The sequence below is a fragment of the Benincasa hispida genome, chromosome 10 (genome assembly GCF_009727055.1).
Source record: "Benincasa hispida cultivar B227 chromosome 10, ASM972705v1, whole genome shotgun sequence".
In the NCBI taxonomy this organism is placed as follows: Eukaryota; Viridiplantae; Streptophyta; class Magnoliopsida; order Cucurbitales; family Cucurbitaceae; genus Benincasa; species Benincasa hispida.
Genome location: NC_052358.1, coordinates 29133250 through 29149894, shown reverse-complemented (window position 1 = coordinate 29149894; position 16645 = coordinate 29133250). Strand labels below are relative to the sequence as shown.

General features: G+C 33.1%; 2 protein-coding genes across 4 annotated transcripts; one reads left to right on the top strand and one right to left on the bottom strand.

Annotated features, from left to right (window-relative positions):
* Nucleotides 1-3371: 3371 nt before the first annotated feature.
* Nucleotides 3372-7368, top strand: LOC120087642 (sorcin-like). Of its 3 annotated transcripts, none has more exons than XM_039044484.1 (10): nucleotides 3372-3559; nucleotides 3669-3727; nucleotides 3830-3852; nucleotides 3983-4014; nucleotides 4158-4186; nucleotides 4495-4531; nucleotides 4640-4696; nucleotides 5592-5668; nucleotides 6260-6333; nucleotides 7078-7368. In XM_039044484.1, the coding sequence occupies exons 1-10, from the start codon at nucleotides 3470-3472 to the stop codon at nucleotides 7095-7097; spliced, it is 498 nt and encodes a 165-aa protein (XP_038900412.1). In that variant the 5' UTR covers nucleotides 3372-3469; the 3' UTR covers nucleotides 7098-7368. The 3 variants fall into 3 exon arrangements, with proteins under 3 accessions (XP_038900412.1, XP_038900413.1, XP_038900411.1); XM_039044483.1 differs by having other exon boundaries at nucleotides 3375-3559; nucleotides 3812-3852; XM_039044485.1 differs by lacking the exon at nucleotides 6260-6333 and having other exon boundaries at nucleotides 3373-3559; nucleotides 3812-3852.
* A 979-nt stretch (nucleotides 7369-8347) lies between these two features.
* LOC120089272 (isocitrate dehydrogenase [NAD] regulatory subunit 1, mitochondrial-like) lies at nucleotides 8348-15631 on the bottom strand. The gene is made up of 4 exons (XM_039046690.1): nucleotides 15051-15631; nucleotides 14292-14531; nucleotides 8884-8962; nucleotides 8348-8773 (listed from the first exon to the last, which is right to left on the bottom strand). The coding sequence occupies exons 1-4, from the start codon at nucleotides 15567-15569 to the stop codon at nucleotides 8499-8501; spliced, it is 1113 nt and encodes a 370-aa protein (XP_038902618.1). The 5' UTR covers nucleotides 15570-15631; the 3' UTR covers nucleotides 8348-8498.
* Between the last annotated feature and the right edge of the window lie 1014 nt (nucleotides 15632-16645).

The window sequence follows — 16645 nt, the reverse complement described above, 5'->3', positions numbered from 1 at the left end:
ACAACTTTTATTGATTTATCTGTAGTATCTTTGGTCATTTCTTTTAATATTAGTTTACTGCAAGGTTGATAACTTCTAATATGATCTTCTTCTAAGAATGTAGCATTTTTTGAACTCATACAGTGTTATAATATGCGAGGTTGATGACTTCACAACTCATACAGTGTTTCAGAAACACTTTTTAAAGGAACCATGTTTAGAATATATACTGTAGTTTGTACTGCATACCCCAAAAGGATTGAGGTAACTGAGTAGAACTCATCATTGATCAAACCATGTCAACAATGTTCGATTTCTCCTTTCTGCAACACCGTTTTGTTGAGGTGTTCCAGGTGCTGTGAGTTGGGATCGAGTTCCGTGACCTACCAAATAGTTATTGAATTGTAAATGCATATACTCACCATATTTTAATCTTTTAATTCTTTTACCTAATAAATTTCATGTTTTGGTCTTGAATTCCCTAAACTTTTCGAGAGTTTCAGACCCAACATATTTTAATCTTGATATCAATCAAACTAAAACTAGAAAGATTATGAGTACATTGATAAAACACTATTGTAGACTAGTTTTATGGACTATTTTGAAGTATTTTTCATTTTGATTTTTAGACCTAAATTTCTTTTAGATTTAATTAGCACTAGAACATTACTAAGGATTTTTAAGAACAACCCTCAAAGAAAATTGAAAACTAGAGAAAATTGTCCTTATCATTGAATGTGTTTTCCTATCTTTTTGTAAGAATGGATGAAGAAAACTTTAAGTAACTAAGGAGCTTGAAGTAATACTAGAATGCATTGGAAAAGAGGGTATGAACATTTTTGAGATCTATGAAAATCAATAGGGAAAAATTGAGTACAAAATTAGATTAAAAAGGGATCTTTCTTACCGTTTTGATGCTACTGTTGAACAATCTTGTGAAAGCTAAAGACACCACTTAAAACAACTTTGAAAACACATTACTCTTTCTAAAAAGTATTATTTACAGCACTAGGATGGTGGCTAAAGAAGAGATTTTCAGATTTTTTTCAGGCTCTCTTGAAGGAGGAATGAGAAGACACTTAGGAGACTTAAGCATAACAACTTTTTGGAATGTGAGCAAGCTTGTTCTTCTCTCTCTTCCATGCATACATGACCAAAAAGTTTTCAAATATTGTTTTTGACTCTTCAATTTATCCACCTAAACTCTTAGTTACCCTAGATGGAAGCTCAAAAGGTTAGGTTAAGGAAACCAGACTATGATTGAAGTTAACTTAAGTTATGACTAAGATTCTTCCTATTTCCTATGTACTCTCATTAAACAAGAACCAATGAATGAATTTCAACTCTTATATTTTTAATTTCTTAATGATTTTGTTTTACATTATTAATAATTCAATTAATAACTTATGACAAAAAGTTACGAAGTACAAAAAATAGTAAATAACAAGACTATTCCTCCACTTAATATCACATTCTTACCAAGTTAATTAATCTTGTATTTATAATTCATTTTTTCATTCTAATATTCAAATAACTAAATACAAATACAACTAAGTTACTAATATTTAGAATGAATATTTAGATATGTAATAATCATATATAAACCCGTATTGAATCGACCTTGATTAAAAGAAACTATATCAATTTTTTCTGAATTATCATAAATTAAGTTTCTAAAGGATCTAAATTAAATTAATAAAAATTTATTACTCTAATTTATCTAAATTTACAAAAATCACGAAAATATCTTTAAATGATTGTGCATGTCATTGCAATTATAAACATGAAAGAATATACCGATTCAACATTGGATCGAGTAGTTTAGGGGAGGAAATTGGATTTTAGGGGTTGAGATTGAGATTGAGATTAGTTGCCAATGGTTGAAGGATTTTGCAACATGGCCAAAGAATTTCAATTCCGGATTTTATGTTTAAAGAAGAGTCTTTAGAAGCATGCACAATAGGACATTTTCGATTGCCATGACAATTCTTATCCTAAAAGTTAGGCTATTCTATTTTTATATTATTTCTTTCATTATTATTTTTAAGAGAAATTATTTCAAATGGTAAAATTGTTGAAAATATTTATAAAAATATAGTAAAATTTCGAAACTATGAATGATAGACGTTGATAGATACTGATAGACACTAATAAAAGTCTATTAGTGTCTATCAGCGTCTATCATTGATAGTTTTAAAATTTTACTATGTTTTGTAAATATTTTGATTCATTTTTTTATATTTAAAAACAACCCTATTTTTAATATATTCACATCAGAATCAGTGTCTAACAATGTCACTGAAGTCTATTGGTGTCTATCAGCGTCTATCATTGATAGTTATAAAATTTAGCTATATTTTGTAAATATTTTGATTTATTTTTCTATATTTAAAAATAGTTCTATTTTTAATATATCCATATCATAAATGAAAAAAAAAAAAAAAAAACTCCATGCAAAAAGTAAGAAAGAGAAAGGAATAGATGGAATTAAAAAAAATAGAAAAATATGTAATCTAAAAAACATAATATAAAATTAATAAAATTTTCCAACCTCATTTAAAATTTATTATTTCAATATTGACATTATTGTTCTATTAGTCAATTAACGGTCAAATTAACTTAGGAACCTTTTTAAATATTTTTCAAACCTCGAGATTAAAATGTAATTTTTGAAACTTCAAGGATCAAATAGACACAAAGATTAAAGTTTAGGGATTACAAGTACATTTTTACCTTTTTTTTAATTTGAAACTATTGTAATAAAATACTTAATTAATGTATAAAAACCTTTTGAAATCTGTAGTGTAATTGTTTATATAGAAAAACTGCTCGAAATATTTTCAAATATAGCAAAATGTCACTGTTTATTAATGATAAACAATAATAGGTAACATCTATCAATGTCTACGGATAAACATCAATCAATGTCTACCGATAGACAGTGATATTTTGTCATATTTGTAAATAAATTAGTTCATTTTTATGTATTTGAAAACAACCCAAATCTTTATTTAAAAATTGAAACTAAATTTTCCAAATTAAAATTTTAGACCACGTTTGGTAATTATTTTGTTTTTAGTTTTTGGTTTTTAAAAACTAAGCCTATTTAATTTAATTTTCTTACCATAGTGTATATTATTATTAAGTAGGAGAGTTGTATTTTTAACCAAATTTAAAAAATAAAGGTAAGATTTTTAAAAATATGGATAAAAAGTAGACATAAAAGCTAGGAATTTGGAAACTTAATTTTCAAAACTAAAAATCAAACCAGAACTTAGGAACAATGTATCTATTCCTTTTCGTCAATATCATTTGGTGGTTAATTATCTAATTTGTAAAAAAATAAAAATAAATACATAAATACATAACATAAATAAATAAATAAATAAGAAAAAAGGGATGTTCTATCGTTTCCCATTTCTTGGGTGTAAAATTCAATCCCGATTCCCTTCTATGAAAAACAAAATCCCCTGACAATCAAACAGTTTTAATGAAAATGGAGAACACGGGGATTTTGAAGGAGTGGTTTAATCGAGTCGATTCGGAGAATTCTGGAAGCATCACAGCTCCTCAGCTTCAGGTTAATCTTCTTCTTCTTCTTCTTCTTCTTCTTCTTCCTCAGAGCTTTTATTGTTTTCGTCTCAAAGTCTCAATCGTTTACATAATTTTCTGGTTTCCTCCATGATCAGAATGCTCTGGCGGTTGGAAACCTCAACTTTCCCCACTCAATTGTGCAGCAAATGATCAGGTCTTCGTAATCTCCTCTTCTTCTGATCTATGTAAAGAATTTTCCGCTGATATATATTTTTTTAATTTTTTGATTTCTTGTTAGAATGTATGATTTTGATAGAAATGGAACTATGAGCTTCGAAGGTAAGTAACATAATATTTAAACCTACGGCTTTTGTTTACGTTTGAGAAGCGGTATTGATTTTCATGAGTTTTGTAATCTATTCTCCAAAAATTTGATGTTCTCTCTGATGTTGTAATGCATTTTTCTCAGAGTTTGTAGCTCTCAACAAGTTCCTCCTTAAGGTTTGTATTCTGGATTATCTATCTATCTAATGGTAGTCTTGAAATTATATTCATTTTATTCTTTCGTGAATTAAATAAATCGATTTAATCGAAGAATCTGCTTTCGGTTCTATCTTCTGATAACTTTTTAATTTCTTTTTCAGCTTCAGCAAGCCTTCTCTGACTTGGAAAGGTGAGTTAGAATTCTCTTTCGATAATTTTGATGAATACTTGAACCCTATCTTGCTTGACATTATACGTTTTATTTGAAATTTTTGTTGTAAATTGCCTGGAGACTTACAAATAATTTGAAGCCGATATTCGGGGCAGAGGCAGCTTCTGCTTTATATGTGGCCACATTGATTTCTGTCTCCATATCTGCTGTTGGCCTCTATGTACCATAAACAATTGTTACTAATTAGCCAGAATTCCTAGTTGCAGCTGAATTTAACTTGGAACGTTTAGTTTATATCTTGATGTCTTCTCTTCTTCATTTGACAGAGGACGTGGTTATCTAGTACCCGATGATGTATACGAGGTGTGTACTTGGGTTTTAAGTATTAACTTCTATATATCTATTAGGATCAATTTGGAAAGAATAATATTCACATTGCATTTACATCTAGAATTGTTACCATCCTTTCAGGCATTGGTTAAAATTGGCTTCATGCTGGACTCTCCGGCTTTTTATACTGTCTGTGAGGTAAACCGTATTTTCATTTCACCATTGAAAATTGAAATAAAGCAATTTCAGTAGTCTTATTTGGTAAATATCATGGTCCATTCGTATGTGTTAAAAGCTTGTTTAAAAATTTAGTGGGAAGGCTCAAGCTAATGAACTTCATGGTTAGAACTTATCTTTAGATCTTCAGCAGCAGTCCTTCACTACTTACTATAGAGTCATTAACACTAGATGATTTCCAATGTCAACAATTGGGAGAAATTGCATGTATTGGGCGTTGAATTATAAGAATCTTGACAGAAACTTGACGCATGAAGATAAATAAATTCATAGGTGAAGTGTTAACAAGCAATGCTCACCTCCTCCGTCCACTATTCAGTATAAACCATTCTTCTTTTGTAATCTTCCATAAGAGAGCCTTTTTTCCATCTCTCTCCATTTTGTCCTTTTGGTTCTGGTACCTCTCATCCTTCTAATTATCTTTTGGTAAAAGAAAATCTGCCTCGCCTTTTTCTTCCATCTCCATAATGCTTTCTATGTGTGATTGGTTTGGTTTGCTGCTTGGTTTTGGAATTTTTCCTCAATTTCTTACGATGAAATGCATTTTTCTCAAGTATAAGAGTTCAATTCTTAACCAAATTCTAGAAACAATTTTTGAAAACTTTTTTTTTTTTTTTACTTTTCAAAACTTGGCTGGATTTTTTTAAACATTGCTAAAAAGTACATAATAAAGCAAGAAATTTAGAGTTGGAAGGGTGTTTGTAGTCTTAATTTTCTAAAATGAAAAATGAAATGGTTACCAAATGGGTCCTTATTTATGCAAGACATGTTGATTGTGAGTACGATGAATGGATATCTATTCCCTGTAACTGTTTGGGGATCTGAACTTCTATTATATTTCTAAATGTACTTGCAGAGCTTTGATCAAAAGAAGAATGGGAAATTTCGGCTAGACGACTTCATATCTCTCTGTATATTTGTTCAATCAGCTGGGTAGGTTCTTTTGGAAGCAAATTTGTGCATTTATGATGGGAAATTCATCTTTGATCTTCTGACGAAATATTTCTCTCCATGTATTTTTTGGCTGGTTGGAAGGGGCTCCCATTATTCCAATTCATCTACTCCTAGTCCTAGAGAAGCTATATATATAATTTTCTTTCATTTGATAAGTTTAGAAACCTATTTAACATTTTTAAAGGTAGAGACCTCTTACAATTAGACACAAAATTAAAAGTTCAAAGGCCTTTTAAATGTATTTTTTTTATAGATCAAGATCTATTAGATACAAATATGAAAGTTTAGAAACTAAATTTGTAACTTAACCTTAATTCTTAATTTCTAGTATACGAGTTTTTTAGAGGGAATATTTCCATGATGGCCACATAGCTAGGATTTAATATCCTAAGAGTTTCCTTGGTGCCTAAATGTTGTAAAGTCAGACAGATTGTCTCGTGAGATTAATATGCAAGTTATACTTGTGTTTTGAATTTTTCTACTACTTCCCTAGTTGGTAGAAATCTAACATTGTCTTTTGATTATTCGAAGTTTATTTTCGTTTTTAAAATTTTCTCGGATTGGTTGCAGGAATTTGTTTAATTCCTTTGATACAGCAAAACAAGGCAGGGTGACTCTAGATCTCAACCAGTTTGTCTATTGCAGTGAGTGTCTGAATTAGTATGACACCAAGCAAAATCATCTTTTGCTGGCATGTTTGTGAATTCATTTTCCTCATGCTAATTACTCCTGCTATGCTCACTTTCGCTCGTTCGTAGTTTTTCGTTTCTGTCTTATTCCCTGCCCTCGACTCAACAAATGAACCGTGCATAAGAGATTGGTGCTGTTATGATAGGAGGAACGGTATTAGGGTGTTAAGAGGAATATTAAGAGTATATTAGTAATTAGTTAGAGGAGTCAGTTATGGAATTTGGTTATAAATAGAGATAAGAAGAATAAGGAAGATAGATAATATTTTGGCAAGTGAATAGCTTGAGAGTGATATCAAGATTGGGAAGGTCCAAGTACCTCAAAAACTTGGTTCATCTTGTAGTTTGGTTACTTATTATATCTCAATATATTTAGGTACCATCATGTTATTCTTCCAAAATGATCACGTGCCTGTTTGTTTGAGTACTAAGTTAGAAGTAAGAGGACAAGAGGCGTATTAAAATAAATTGCCATCCTCTTTTGTCATTATGCTAATATAATGCGCTTAGTTTCATTTCTTTCAACACTAACGCTCACCCACATAGCCATATCATTGTTAGCCCTACCTAGAGCACTTCCAAAACTTGGAACTCCAAATATTCACTGTAAAATTTTTGCTTCCATTTCCATATTCTTGCTGCCTAATTTTAAGCACCTGTGTGGTAGCTACTGATTCGATTCTTCTCATTTCCTTTCAGCTGCTAATTGTAGAATATGAAAGTGTAAATATTTGACAAGGAGGGGACAACATTCTGCAGAAACTATTTGTGCGACCTGTGGATCTAGAATGGTGGTATATGAACCATGAACTTATTTTTCAGTAGCATGATGTATCTTGTTTGTTTATCTGTTGGCTAGATTTGATGCTGGAAAAGGTTCATCTGATTACAGTATTAGTAATTCATTTCTATACCTCTTCTATATTGCGGCTTTTGTGTATCAGTTATTCACATGATCAGTCAATATATTGGTTTATTTTGTTAGCTTCATATTATCATTTCCGTTATATAGAAAATTTCATAAGCTAGCCTATCATTTTCATTTCATTTCCTACTATTACTGAAAGCACTCCTCTACTCTTGCTACCAAGTATTAATGAAACACGATACTTTGACAAGGTATAAGAATTTATCAAAACATAAGGACTATTTTTTAGGTTTTTATCAAACCAGATGAACCAAATTCTAACAAAGACTAAATTCTAACTTTTTTTCACATCATAAGGACCAACTTTGTAATTTAACCTTTTTCATTATGTCATGTCATTGAATAAGCATGAAATAAGTGATGATCGGAGGTATTTTACTATGAAACTTTTGGATTTTCCTTTTTGAAGGTTTGATTGGATCATTGTGCTTAAAGTGTGAGTCATATGATGACTATGTTGGTTGAAAGCATTGTGTAAATTGAAAAGAGAAAATATGATATTTACTTGAAGTAGAACATATACCACTTAAAATAATTAAAGAAAACCATTCAAGAACAAGAAAATGCCATTAATGTATGTAAATTCATTCAAACCAAGAAAAGTGAGCAAGAGATTGAGCTTTCAACTTTAGAAAAGGTTGGCCTTCAAGGTTTTTGTTGGTGAAACTTTGGTGACGATGAGTTGTAGGGGTTGCTTAGTTCAAATAAATAATAGCTTTGGTAACGATGAGTTGTATGCATTCCTTTGTAAAATATGTTTCACGATCGAATTCAACTTTTAGAAATAACTAGGTTAAGATATTAAAAGTATCATAAACTTCGTCCACAAAATCCAACCTCTATTTGTTTGAAACCGAAAAAAAAAAAGAAAATAGAAACCAAGCAACATTCACATTTCACACTTTAAGATTGATTTTTATCTATATATTTCAAAAAATGATACCATTCAATTCAACCAACCCATATCACAACTTTGCAAAATAACATTACAATTTCCGTGACATTTATAACCAAAATTGGAGGGGAAAGTTTATTAAAAGAACTAATCTCACCCTAAAACTTCAATTAAAACCTCCATTATTTGACAAGGTTTTTTAAAAATAAAAAAAGAAATGATATAGTTAAATAAAATGAATGAAATAAATAGAATAGAACCTGGTTGAAAGGTGTGTGAGTGAGGTTAAGGAGAGAATCAATCCAAAAAGGCAATAACAGCATCAACAACGTCTTGAGTAGTGGAGTCTCCACCAAGATCCTTAGTCCTACACTTCTGCTCAAGTATCACACGTTTAACAGCATTCTCAAGTCTATCAGCGAATGAAGGAAATTGAAGGTGCCTCAGCATCATTGCCGATGAAAGCAGCAAAGCAACTGGGTTTGCCTTCTTCCCTTCCACTATTTTCTCATTCCCCACATTCCCTGCTGAAGCTCCTTGTTCAAATATCGCATGATCACACCCCACATTCCCTGTATTATAATATATATATAATCAAAACAATAATCAGTTCAAGTTCAACCAAAACAAACTCAACTGTATCCTTCTTATTCCCATGACCAAATTTGAATAGTAATTATACCTCCTGGCATGAGACCAGTGCCTCCAGCAATACCAGCTGCAGTGTTTGCCACTAGATTGCCATAAAGGTTGGGAGTCACCTGATCCAAATAATTCAAAGCCATTCTTAGCAAAATTTCAACATAAAGAATAACAAAAAATATAAGCATCAAGAAAATAGAACAACAATCAGGAGAGAGGAACTAACTCAATCTGAGGGAGGAGTAGAGAGAGAAGCATTAAGCAGAGAAAAGCAAAGATGAATTGAAACTCATACATATTTTCTTGGAAAAAATACCTTTTTAGTCCCTAGGTTTTAGGTCTGGTTTCTATTTAGTCTCCTTAGATTTCTAAATATTACACATTTAGTTCTTAAGTTTTCAGTTTAGTTTTAATTTAGTCCATAAATTTCAAAATGCTACAGTTTTACTCTTGACATTTGAATTTTGTTTCAATTTGTTCCCTATATCTCGAGGTTTACACTTTTAACCTCAATTTTTCACTAAATACTCATTTTCTATCTTTTGGAGTTAATTTATATTAATAAATTAAAAATCGTTAAAAAAATTATAATTAATTAAGTTTCACTATTTTTATCACTTTTAAAATTAAATTTAAAATTTCACTTCTAATTATTTTAATTAATTAATAGAAATTGATGTCAATGACTGAAAGTAAGTATTTAATGAAAAATTGATGTTAAAAATGTAAAATCTTGAAATCCATGGACCAAATTGGAACAAAATTCAAATTTCAAAAATAAAATTGTAACATTTTAAAACTTAGGAACTAAATTGAAACAAAACTCAAAACTTAAGGACTAAATGTGCAACATTTTAAAACCTAGGAACTAAATAGAAACTAGAGCCAAAACCTAGAGACCAATGTGAAACCTGAGTTCCATTTTCCCTACTTAAGCGAGTAATTAGGGTAATAGACACAAAGTATAAGTAATTTTATGTTGTAGGAAAAAGGTCAGAGAAAAGGAAGAAGAATTTCTAAATGTTGAAATAGGACTCTTGGGTGGCTTTGTGTTAGCCTTAGCAAGTGAAAAATTGGTTAAGTATAGAAGCCAAGATTAGATATGCGTTAGTGTTAGGAAGCATTGACGCATGAGGCATTGTGTGTGTGTAGCGACCAAGGTTTATAGAGGTTGTGTGAGGCTAAGTGTTGAAGCCAAGGACAAACTATGCATTGGAGCTAGGGCATAGGCACATGAGTTGGTGGATTTCCATGATACGTTGGTGTAAGGCCAAGCCATGATAGACGCATGGTGTGGGTTGGTCGAGCGATGCCATGGAGGAGTTGTCCAAGCGTGGGCAAGGGACATGTCAAATGGCCATGCGTTAACAAGAGGCTTGCGTGATCGTGCATCAAGGAAGGGTCATCATGCAATGAGTATGGGCCAGGCGCCAGCAAAGAAGCACTCGGTTGCGCGTGAGCATGGGCGCTGGGCGTTGGGGCGTTGTGCGAGGTGATCGCATAGTTACACGCGGGGCTGCACAATGAGCGCAAGACGATGAGTGCAAGACGCTGGACATGTGATGTGCGTTGGAGTGTGCGACTGATGGGCATAAGATGTGCACTAGAGCTATGCAATGAAGCTAGAAAGCTGTGCATTGAGGTATGCGATGAGCATGACAAGGCCGTACGATGCTCATGCGATGCCAAGGTTTGAAGGACCATGTGATGAAGGTGCTATGCGTTGGCCTATGAAGTATGTGCCAATCATAAGGCTAGGCATGGGAAGGAGAATGTGGTCATTTAGACTAAGCGTTGGACTTGAGAAGCTAGTTGGACGCATGTGACTAGGTAGGGAATAAGAGACATGTTGAACGCATGAAGCTATTGGCCAAGAGTGGTGGCCGAGACTAGCTATGTGTTGAAGGGCCCTAGTCATGTGTTAATAAACTTTGCTATGCGTTAATGTTGATTATGCGCCAAGGTCATTCGAGGTTAGAAAGGGCTTCACGGGCGCATATGACAAGGTTGGTATGAGTGACATGCGATGAAGGATATGCGTTCGCTTTAATGGATGCATGCGCCAAAGGTAAGGATATGCGGCCATGAGGGAGTTTATGCGATGACAAGGAAAACTTGAAGGACAGGATGAAGCTGCTAACTCATCTAGACATGTGGTTAACTAAGGGATTGTCTTGGAGTTCATGTAAATTGAGGTGGGCGCATAAGAAGACATGCAAATTGAAGGAGTCACATTGGTTAAAGGTGGTGAGGACACTTCAGTTTAGATGTGGCAAGGGTTGGCGTTGGCAGCATAAGTAGAAGACACTTAGACATGCAAACAAGCTAGAGGTATCAAACTAGGAAGAGTTTTTTACGCCTATATAACACCCAAGGTTTTCACTTCAGCCCACAATACAAATTCCCTTCAAAGGACATTGGAAAGAGTGTTTGAAAGCAAGTTTGGAGGGAACCTTGCGTTGATAGCAAGAACCATGCGTTGATCAAAAGACAGAAGGTGCAAGTGTTGTTCGAGTGTTGGGGGCAGACTGTAACCCAAGTTCAAACGAGGAGTTCTCCCAAAATACTCGTGCAAGTCAGGTGATTCTTAAGCCAAAACCTCAGAAATTGAGTGTAGTTTATGGATGAGTGCTGCTGCAAAGAAAATATAAGAGAAGGGCTGTCAAAGTTGAAGGAAACCGAGAAGTGTTCACAGAATTGGTGACAGCCGAGCAAGGTGAAGTAATCTTGAGATTCTGAGCCCTTGCGGTGGAGTTTGAAGCTCAAATTTTAAGTTAAGTTAAGACATTTCTAAAAAAGTTTGTTGAAGGATGTGTCTCGAAATAAGGTCTAGAATGATGATTAATCTGAGCTTCAAAGTGAATCTGGAATTTAGGGTTCAAAAAGGAAGCCGGAGGAACCAAGGAACTTGGAAAGAGAGAAAAGTTCCAGCAAAACAAGGAATGGTATTCTTTTAAGGTCTTAAGCATATCTTTTAATTATATGTTTATGTTATGAATGAGTAGCCAGAACAAAAAAAAATATGTGACCGGGATGGTCAGGGGGTTAACAGACCTAGTTCCTAAGCCCGGAGTGGAATCTCACGAGATGGTCAGGGGGCCATGAAGCCTAGTTCTTGAGCCTGTGAGAGGAACCTCATTTGGGATGGTCAGAAGGCTGACGGGCCTAGCTTCTAAGCCCATAAGCGGGGATCTATGTGCACATAGGGAACATAGGAGTTTTAAGCGATTATGATAAATATTAGTTTTAACTATCTATCGTGTGTGTAGGTAGGTTTGAGACCAGACTCTTTCAAAACTGAGGTTTGAATGTTGACCTCGTAATGTGATGTGCTTTTATTTGTTGGGTTGAAAGAGACTCGTTAAGCTGTTACCACTCACTGAGATTCTTGAAACTCATTTTTTTCTTTCATATCTTCTTCTCAGGTAGCGAAACTAGGGTGCTACTAAGGTCGAGGTCTGTCATGCCACAACCACACTTTCAGATTTAAGTAGTTGTTGTAAGCATTTGTAGTTAAGTCTAGGAATTGTATAAGTGTTATACTGTTTGTAATAAAATAAGTTTGGCCAAAGAGTTGTTGCTTATTTACTTGATTTGAGTTTTAGTAAGAGACAAAAGTTTCAGATAGGCAGTAGGTATCACAAAAGGGTGGTATTTGCCGTCCTCACGCCTCCTTTCAGGTTCTAGAGGTAGGATCGGGAGGGGATGTGACAACCAAAAAGGTATTATTCCCTATTTTCTTTTACCTCTGTGTGACTACTTTGAGAGACGAGCGAGCACTCTTACTAATCTCATGGGACAATTATCTTAATATACTTCATTTACTTGTCAAGGAAATTCTCGAGATAAGTTTAAGTTAGTTGGTCACTGTAACAATATAACTTGAATTCATTCCCCTCAGCTTTGTACCATTAACAATATAACAATATAATGTCCATCTATGATAGTTATTCATAGGCATGCCCCATTATATTATTGAAAAAGTATGTAGAAAAAGATGAGACAAACAGTTTAAAGCTTTTAATGAAGGAAACATGATGATGGACACTACTTATAGAGAAGACAGTCCCTCACTCTCCGGATCCTCACCCACTTGCTTCCTCGCTCACTTCATTCACTTGCATTACATGTGACAATAAAGCCTTACATTTAAAAAGCTACGAATTTGGAGCCCAATAAATGTTTAAAAGCTCAAATATTTTGACTCCATTTTGAAATATTTACAATCTCTATGTAATATTTTGAAGAACCAATACATATACATTCAATATATTTGTATAGACTAGTAAAAAAGCTTCAGAAGAAGTAAGGTTACTGTTTTATTTTAACAGGTATGACTTTCCATTTCGATTAGAATTTATACTACACGGCAGCAAATTAAAACTGACCCAAACTAATTTGCACAAGTAACCCAACCAAGATTTTGGGTTCCTGTTCAAATGCCACTGCTAATTATTTTCAGAGTTATGATTTTCCATAATTCTCAACTTTTCTCTATAACCTTAATTAATTGAGAAATTTGCACGAGAACTAGTATCCCCAATAATTTTCCTACGAAATTTTGATTCAAGTTTCCTTGGAAATTAAGATCAAAATGCACACCATTTATAATCGATCAACAAAAGTGCAAGAGAAGTAATCTTCCTGAGGTAAGTAGCCTATGAAACACGGACATTCCATTTTAGGGTAGATTGTCGGACACACAAATTTCCATGTTCTATTTTAATATTTATTTTTAATTCTAGACACGTGGCACACATTTGGAACACTTTCTAGACACATGTAAGAAACTTTTTTAGGAGAAAGTGGTCTAACCTTTTAAGTTGGACCAAAATTTAAAACCCAGATCAATTATATGTCAAACTATGATAAGAAATAAAAAAAGGAAAGCCATTTTTTAATCAAAGATAAAAAGAAAAAGCATAAACATAAAAAATTTAAGATAGAAACCTAAATGTTTCATCTCCTAAATTGTTAATTAACTTGATATTTTATGCTTTTCTAGGGGTGAATTTAATATTTTATGTTAATTTTTTATATATTCTAATAATAATAATAATAATAATAGACCGTTTCTTCAATGTGTCCGTATCCTAGTTTAACATATTATCGTGTCATGTCTCATGTCCGTGTATGAGACATGTCCGTGTATGTGCTTCAACTCATGACCTAAATTAGTTGAGATTTTGACCAAAGTTTCTTTTTAATCACCAATCTCGGTGGATTGACTTGCCTAGTATATCAAGTAATGAACTCGAAATTCTATTTAAATTCGTGCTCAGGAAAAAGCTGGAACCATTTTGCCTCTTGATTCAAGTTTCCAAAGGAGGAAGAAGCATTTACCAGGGACCAGAAAGCTGTTGTATACGACTCTAGCGTTCCATAATAATTAAAGACAGAAAAAAGAACCATTGAACGAAACAAATATGAGCTTAGAAAGCTACATACCATTACATCAAATTGCGCAGGTTTTGAAACAAGCTGCATGCAACAGTTGTCAACAATAACCTCATTGTATTGGATACTTGGGTATTGGGACGCCACCTCCCTGCAAGACTCCAAAAACAAACCATCTGCAAGTTTCATAATGTTGGCTTTGTGCACTGCCGTCACTTTCTTTCTATTGTTCAGATAAGCATACTCAAAAGCATATTTAGCAATGCGTTCTGAGGAGAACTTTGAGATCACCTACAGTAATTCAGGCTATATTTCAGGTTACTGCATTGAAATGAGGAAAAGAGGAAATAGAATTGACAAATGGAGAGTATAATCCATTTGAACATAAGAGATTATATAACAGCATGTTCGCTGCTTGGATTACTGCAGTATAGAGGAATTTAGATTTCATATAGGTTGAGTGATGGCATCAGCAAGTCTCCATTCACAAATTCTGACAAAAATGTTATTGATATGACCAATTGATTCTATCCTAAGAAAGATTGAAACTATTCAAAGAAAAAAATTAATGTAAATGCAATGCAGGATTTGTTTAGCTTTGTTCGTTTAGATCAACCCAAGAACGAGGTGTATAAGTCCATAGTGTTCAAAAATTGAACAGAGATAACTTCAATCAATCAGAGAATCAGATACAGAGCCATAAAAACAAAAGATTAGGGACTGTCACAAATTAAATCAGCTATACCACTTCAAACAGGGCATCGATAAAAAAAATCAGACGATAACCAGAAATTTAGAATTATATATTACCTTGAGGCTCTCAACGACGCCAGGAACGACCTCATGCTCGAGGCCAGAGTACTCACCTTCAGTATTTTCCCTAATGACGACGATATCAACATTCTCATGACGCGTAGGCAATCCAGGGAAATTGAAACAATTAACAAGCGAGGCATACAAATCGAGCTCCTTCCTGAGTTGCACATTGAGTGAACTAACACCGCCGCCCACCGGAGTCATTAATCCGCCTTTCAAACACACTTTATTCTTGAAAATAGACTCCATTACCTCTCTAGGAACCTCCTTCATATAGCCATGGACATCGTAGCGCTCGAAGTAGACGGGAGCGTGCATCGCCTCCATCACTTGCTCCACCGCGTTAGTCACTAGAGGACCGATTCCGTCTCCGGGAATAAGAGTGACCGGGCGCGGATCTCCGTCGCCGGGCCTGGGCATGTAGGTGAGGGATCGGGCGTTGGAGAAGCGAGAATGGATCCGGCAGGGGGAGATGAGGCGGCGTATTATCGGAAATGCGCGATGGCCGGCCATTGGGAGGTGAAAATGGAGAAGAGGAGAGGGAGATTTGTGCAGGAGAGAGAGAGAAAGAGAGGGTTACGCGTTGGGGAAGAAGGTGGAGAGAAATGGAAGTTGCAGAAGAGAAGCCATGGAAGGAGGAGAAATTTGAAGAAGAAGAAGAAGAAGAAGAAAAGGAGGAATTGTAGAGTGATCAATATATATAGGTAATGATTTTCGGGGATTCTGTTTTTGGCTACATTTGCAGCCCAACCTGACTCAATCAGGAAGTGCCATGTGTCAGCCTTCTCTCTAAAAATGATAAATATCAATTTATACTAATAATTTTATGGATTAAAGGTGAAAATGAATAAGAAATAAACCTCCTCATTTGTTAATAAGTTTTATAGCTTTGGCGTGAGTTTTATTCATTTCCACTCTCTAATCTTTTAATACATTTCTTTATTTTCTTATTTTATATATTATTAAAATTATTATATCAAATTAAATTTATATTTTATAATAAAAATTATATTAAAACTTAAATTATAGTGTATGTAATTAACTACTCTTATTTAATAAATAAATAAATAAATATATATATTATATATATATTAAAACATTTACTAATTTTTTAGTTTAATAATATTAGTTTATATACCCTATCCTATTTATTTTTCAAATAAATTGGTAAAGAACTAGTGCAATAAAATTATCAATTTAATTAATTAATCTATATTTAATAGTTTGTTAATGCATTCATTTATGATTAATATAAAGATGAAATTTATTTTTATGTTATAAATTGTAATTAATTATCATTGATTAATAGAATTCTTTAGTTGTTTATATAATTTAATCATAATTATATAAAATTCATCATATTGATCCATCAAAATATATGTAATCATAGATAAAAATTAATTATAAATTTTTTTTATTTTACAAATATTTGTAATATAATAATTTAATTAAATATTATTATTTGATCGTTAAATTAATTAAATTTTTCTCAATAACTTTGAATTGAATTCTATTGTTACAATTAATCTATTAAAAATTTACAAAGTTTTCACATGATTAGATTTGTAAATTAAATACAACAAATAATT

What these genes read in the sequence shown, in the direction of transcription:
- LOC120087642 (XM_039044483.1), top strand. Translation starts at nt 3,470, where the DNA reads ATGAAAATGGAGAACACGGGGATTTTGAAGGAGTGGTTTAATCGAGTC. An exon ending in GCCTTCTCTGACTTGGAAAG is followed by an intron (nt 4,187 to 4,494) that starts GTGAGTTAGAAT and finishes TTCATTTGACAG; the next exon opens with AGGACGTGGTTATCTAGTAC. An exon ending in CAACCAGTTTGTCTATTGCA is followed by an intron (nt 6,334 to 7,077) that starts GTGAGTGTCTGA and finishes ATTTCCTTTCAG; the next exon opens with CTGCTAATTGTAGAATATGA.
- LOC120089272 (XM_039046690.1), bottom strand. Translation starts at nt 15,569, where the DNA reads ATGGCCGGCCATCGCGCATTTCCGATAATACGCCGCCTCATCTCCCCC. An exon ending in GCGTCGTTGAGAGCCTCAAG is followed by an intron (nt 14,532 to 15,050) that starts GTAATATATAAT and finishes GAATTACTGTAG; the next exon opens with GTGATCTCAAAGTTCTCCTC. An exon ending in CACTGGTCTCATGCCAGGAG is followed by an intron (nt 8,774 to 8,883) that starts GTATAATTACTA and finishes ATTATAATACAG; the next exon opens with GGAATGTGGGGTGTGATCAT.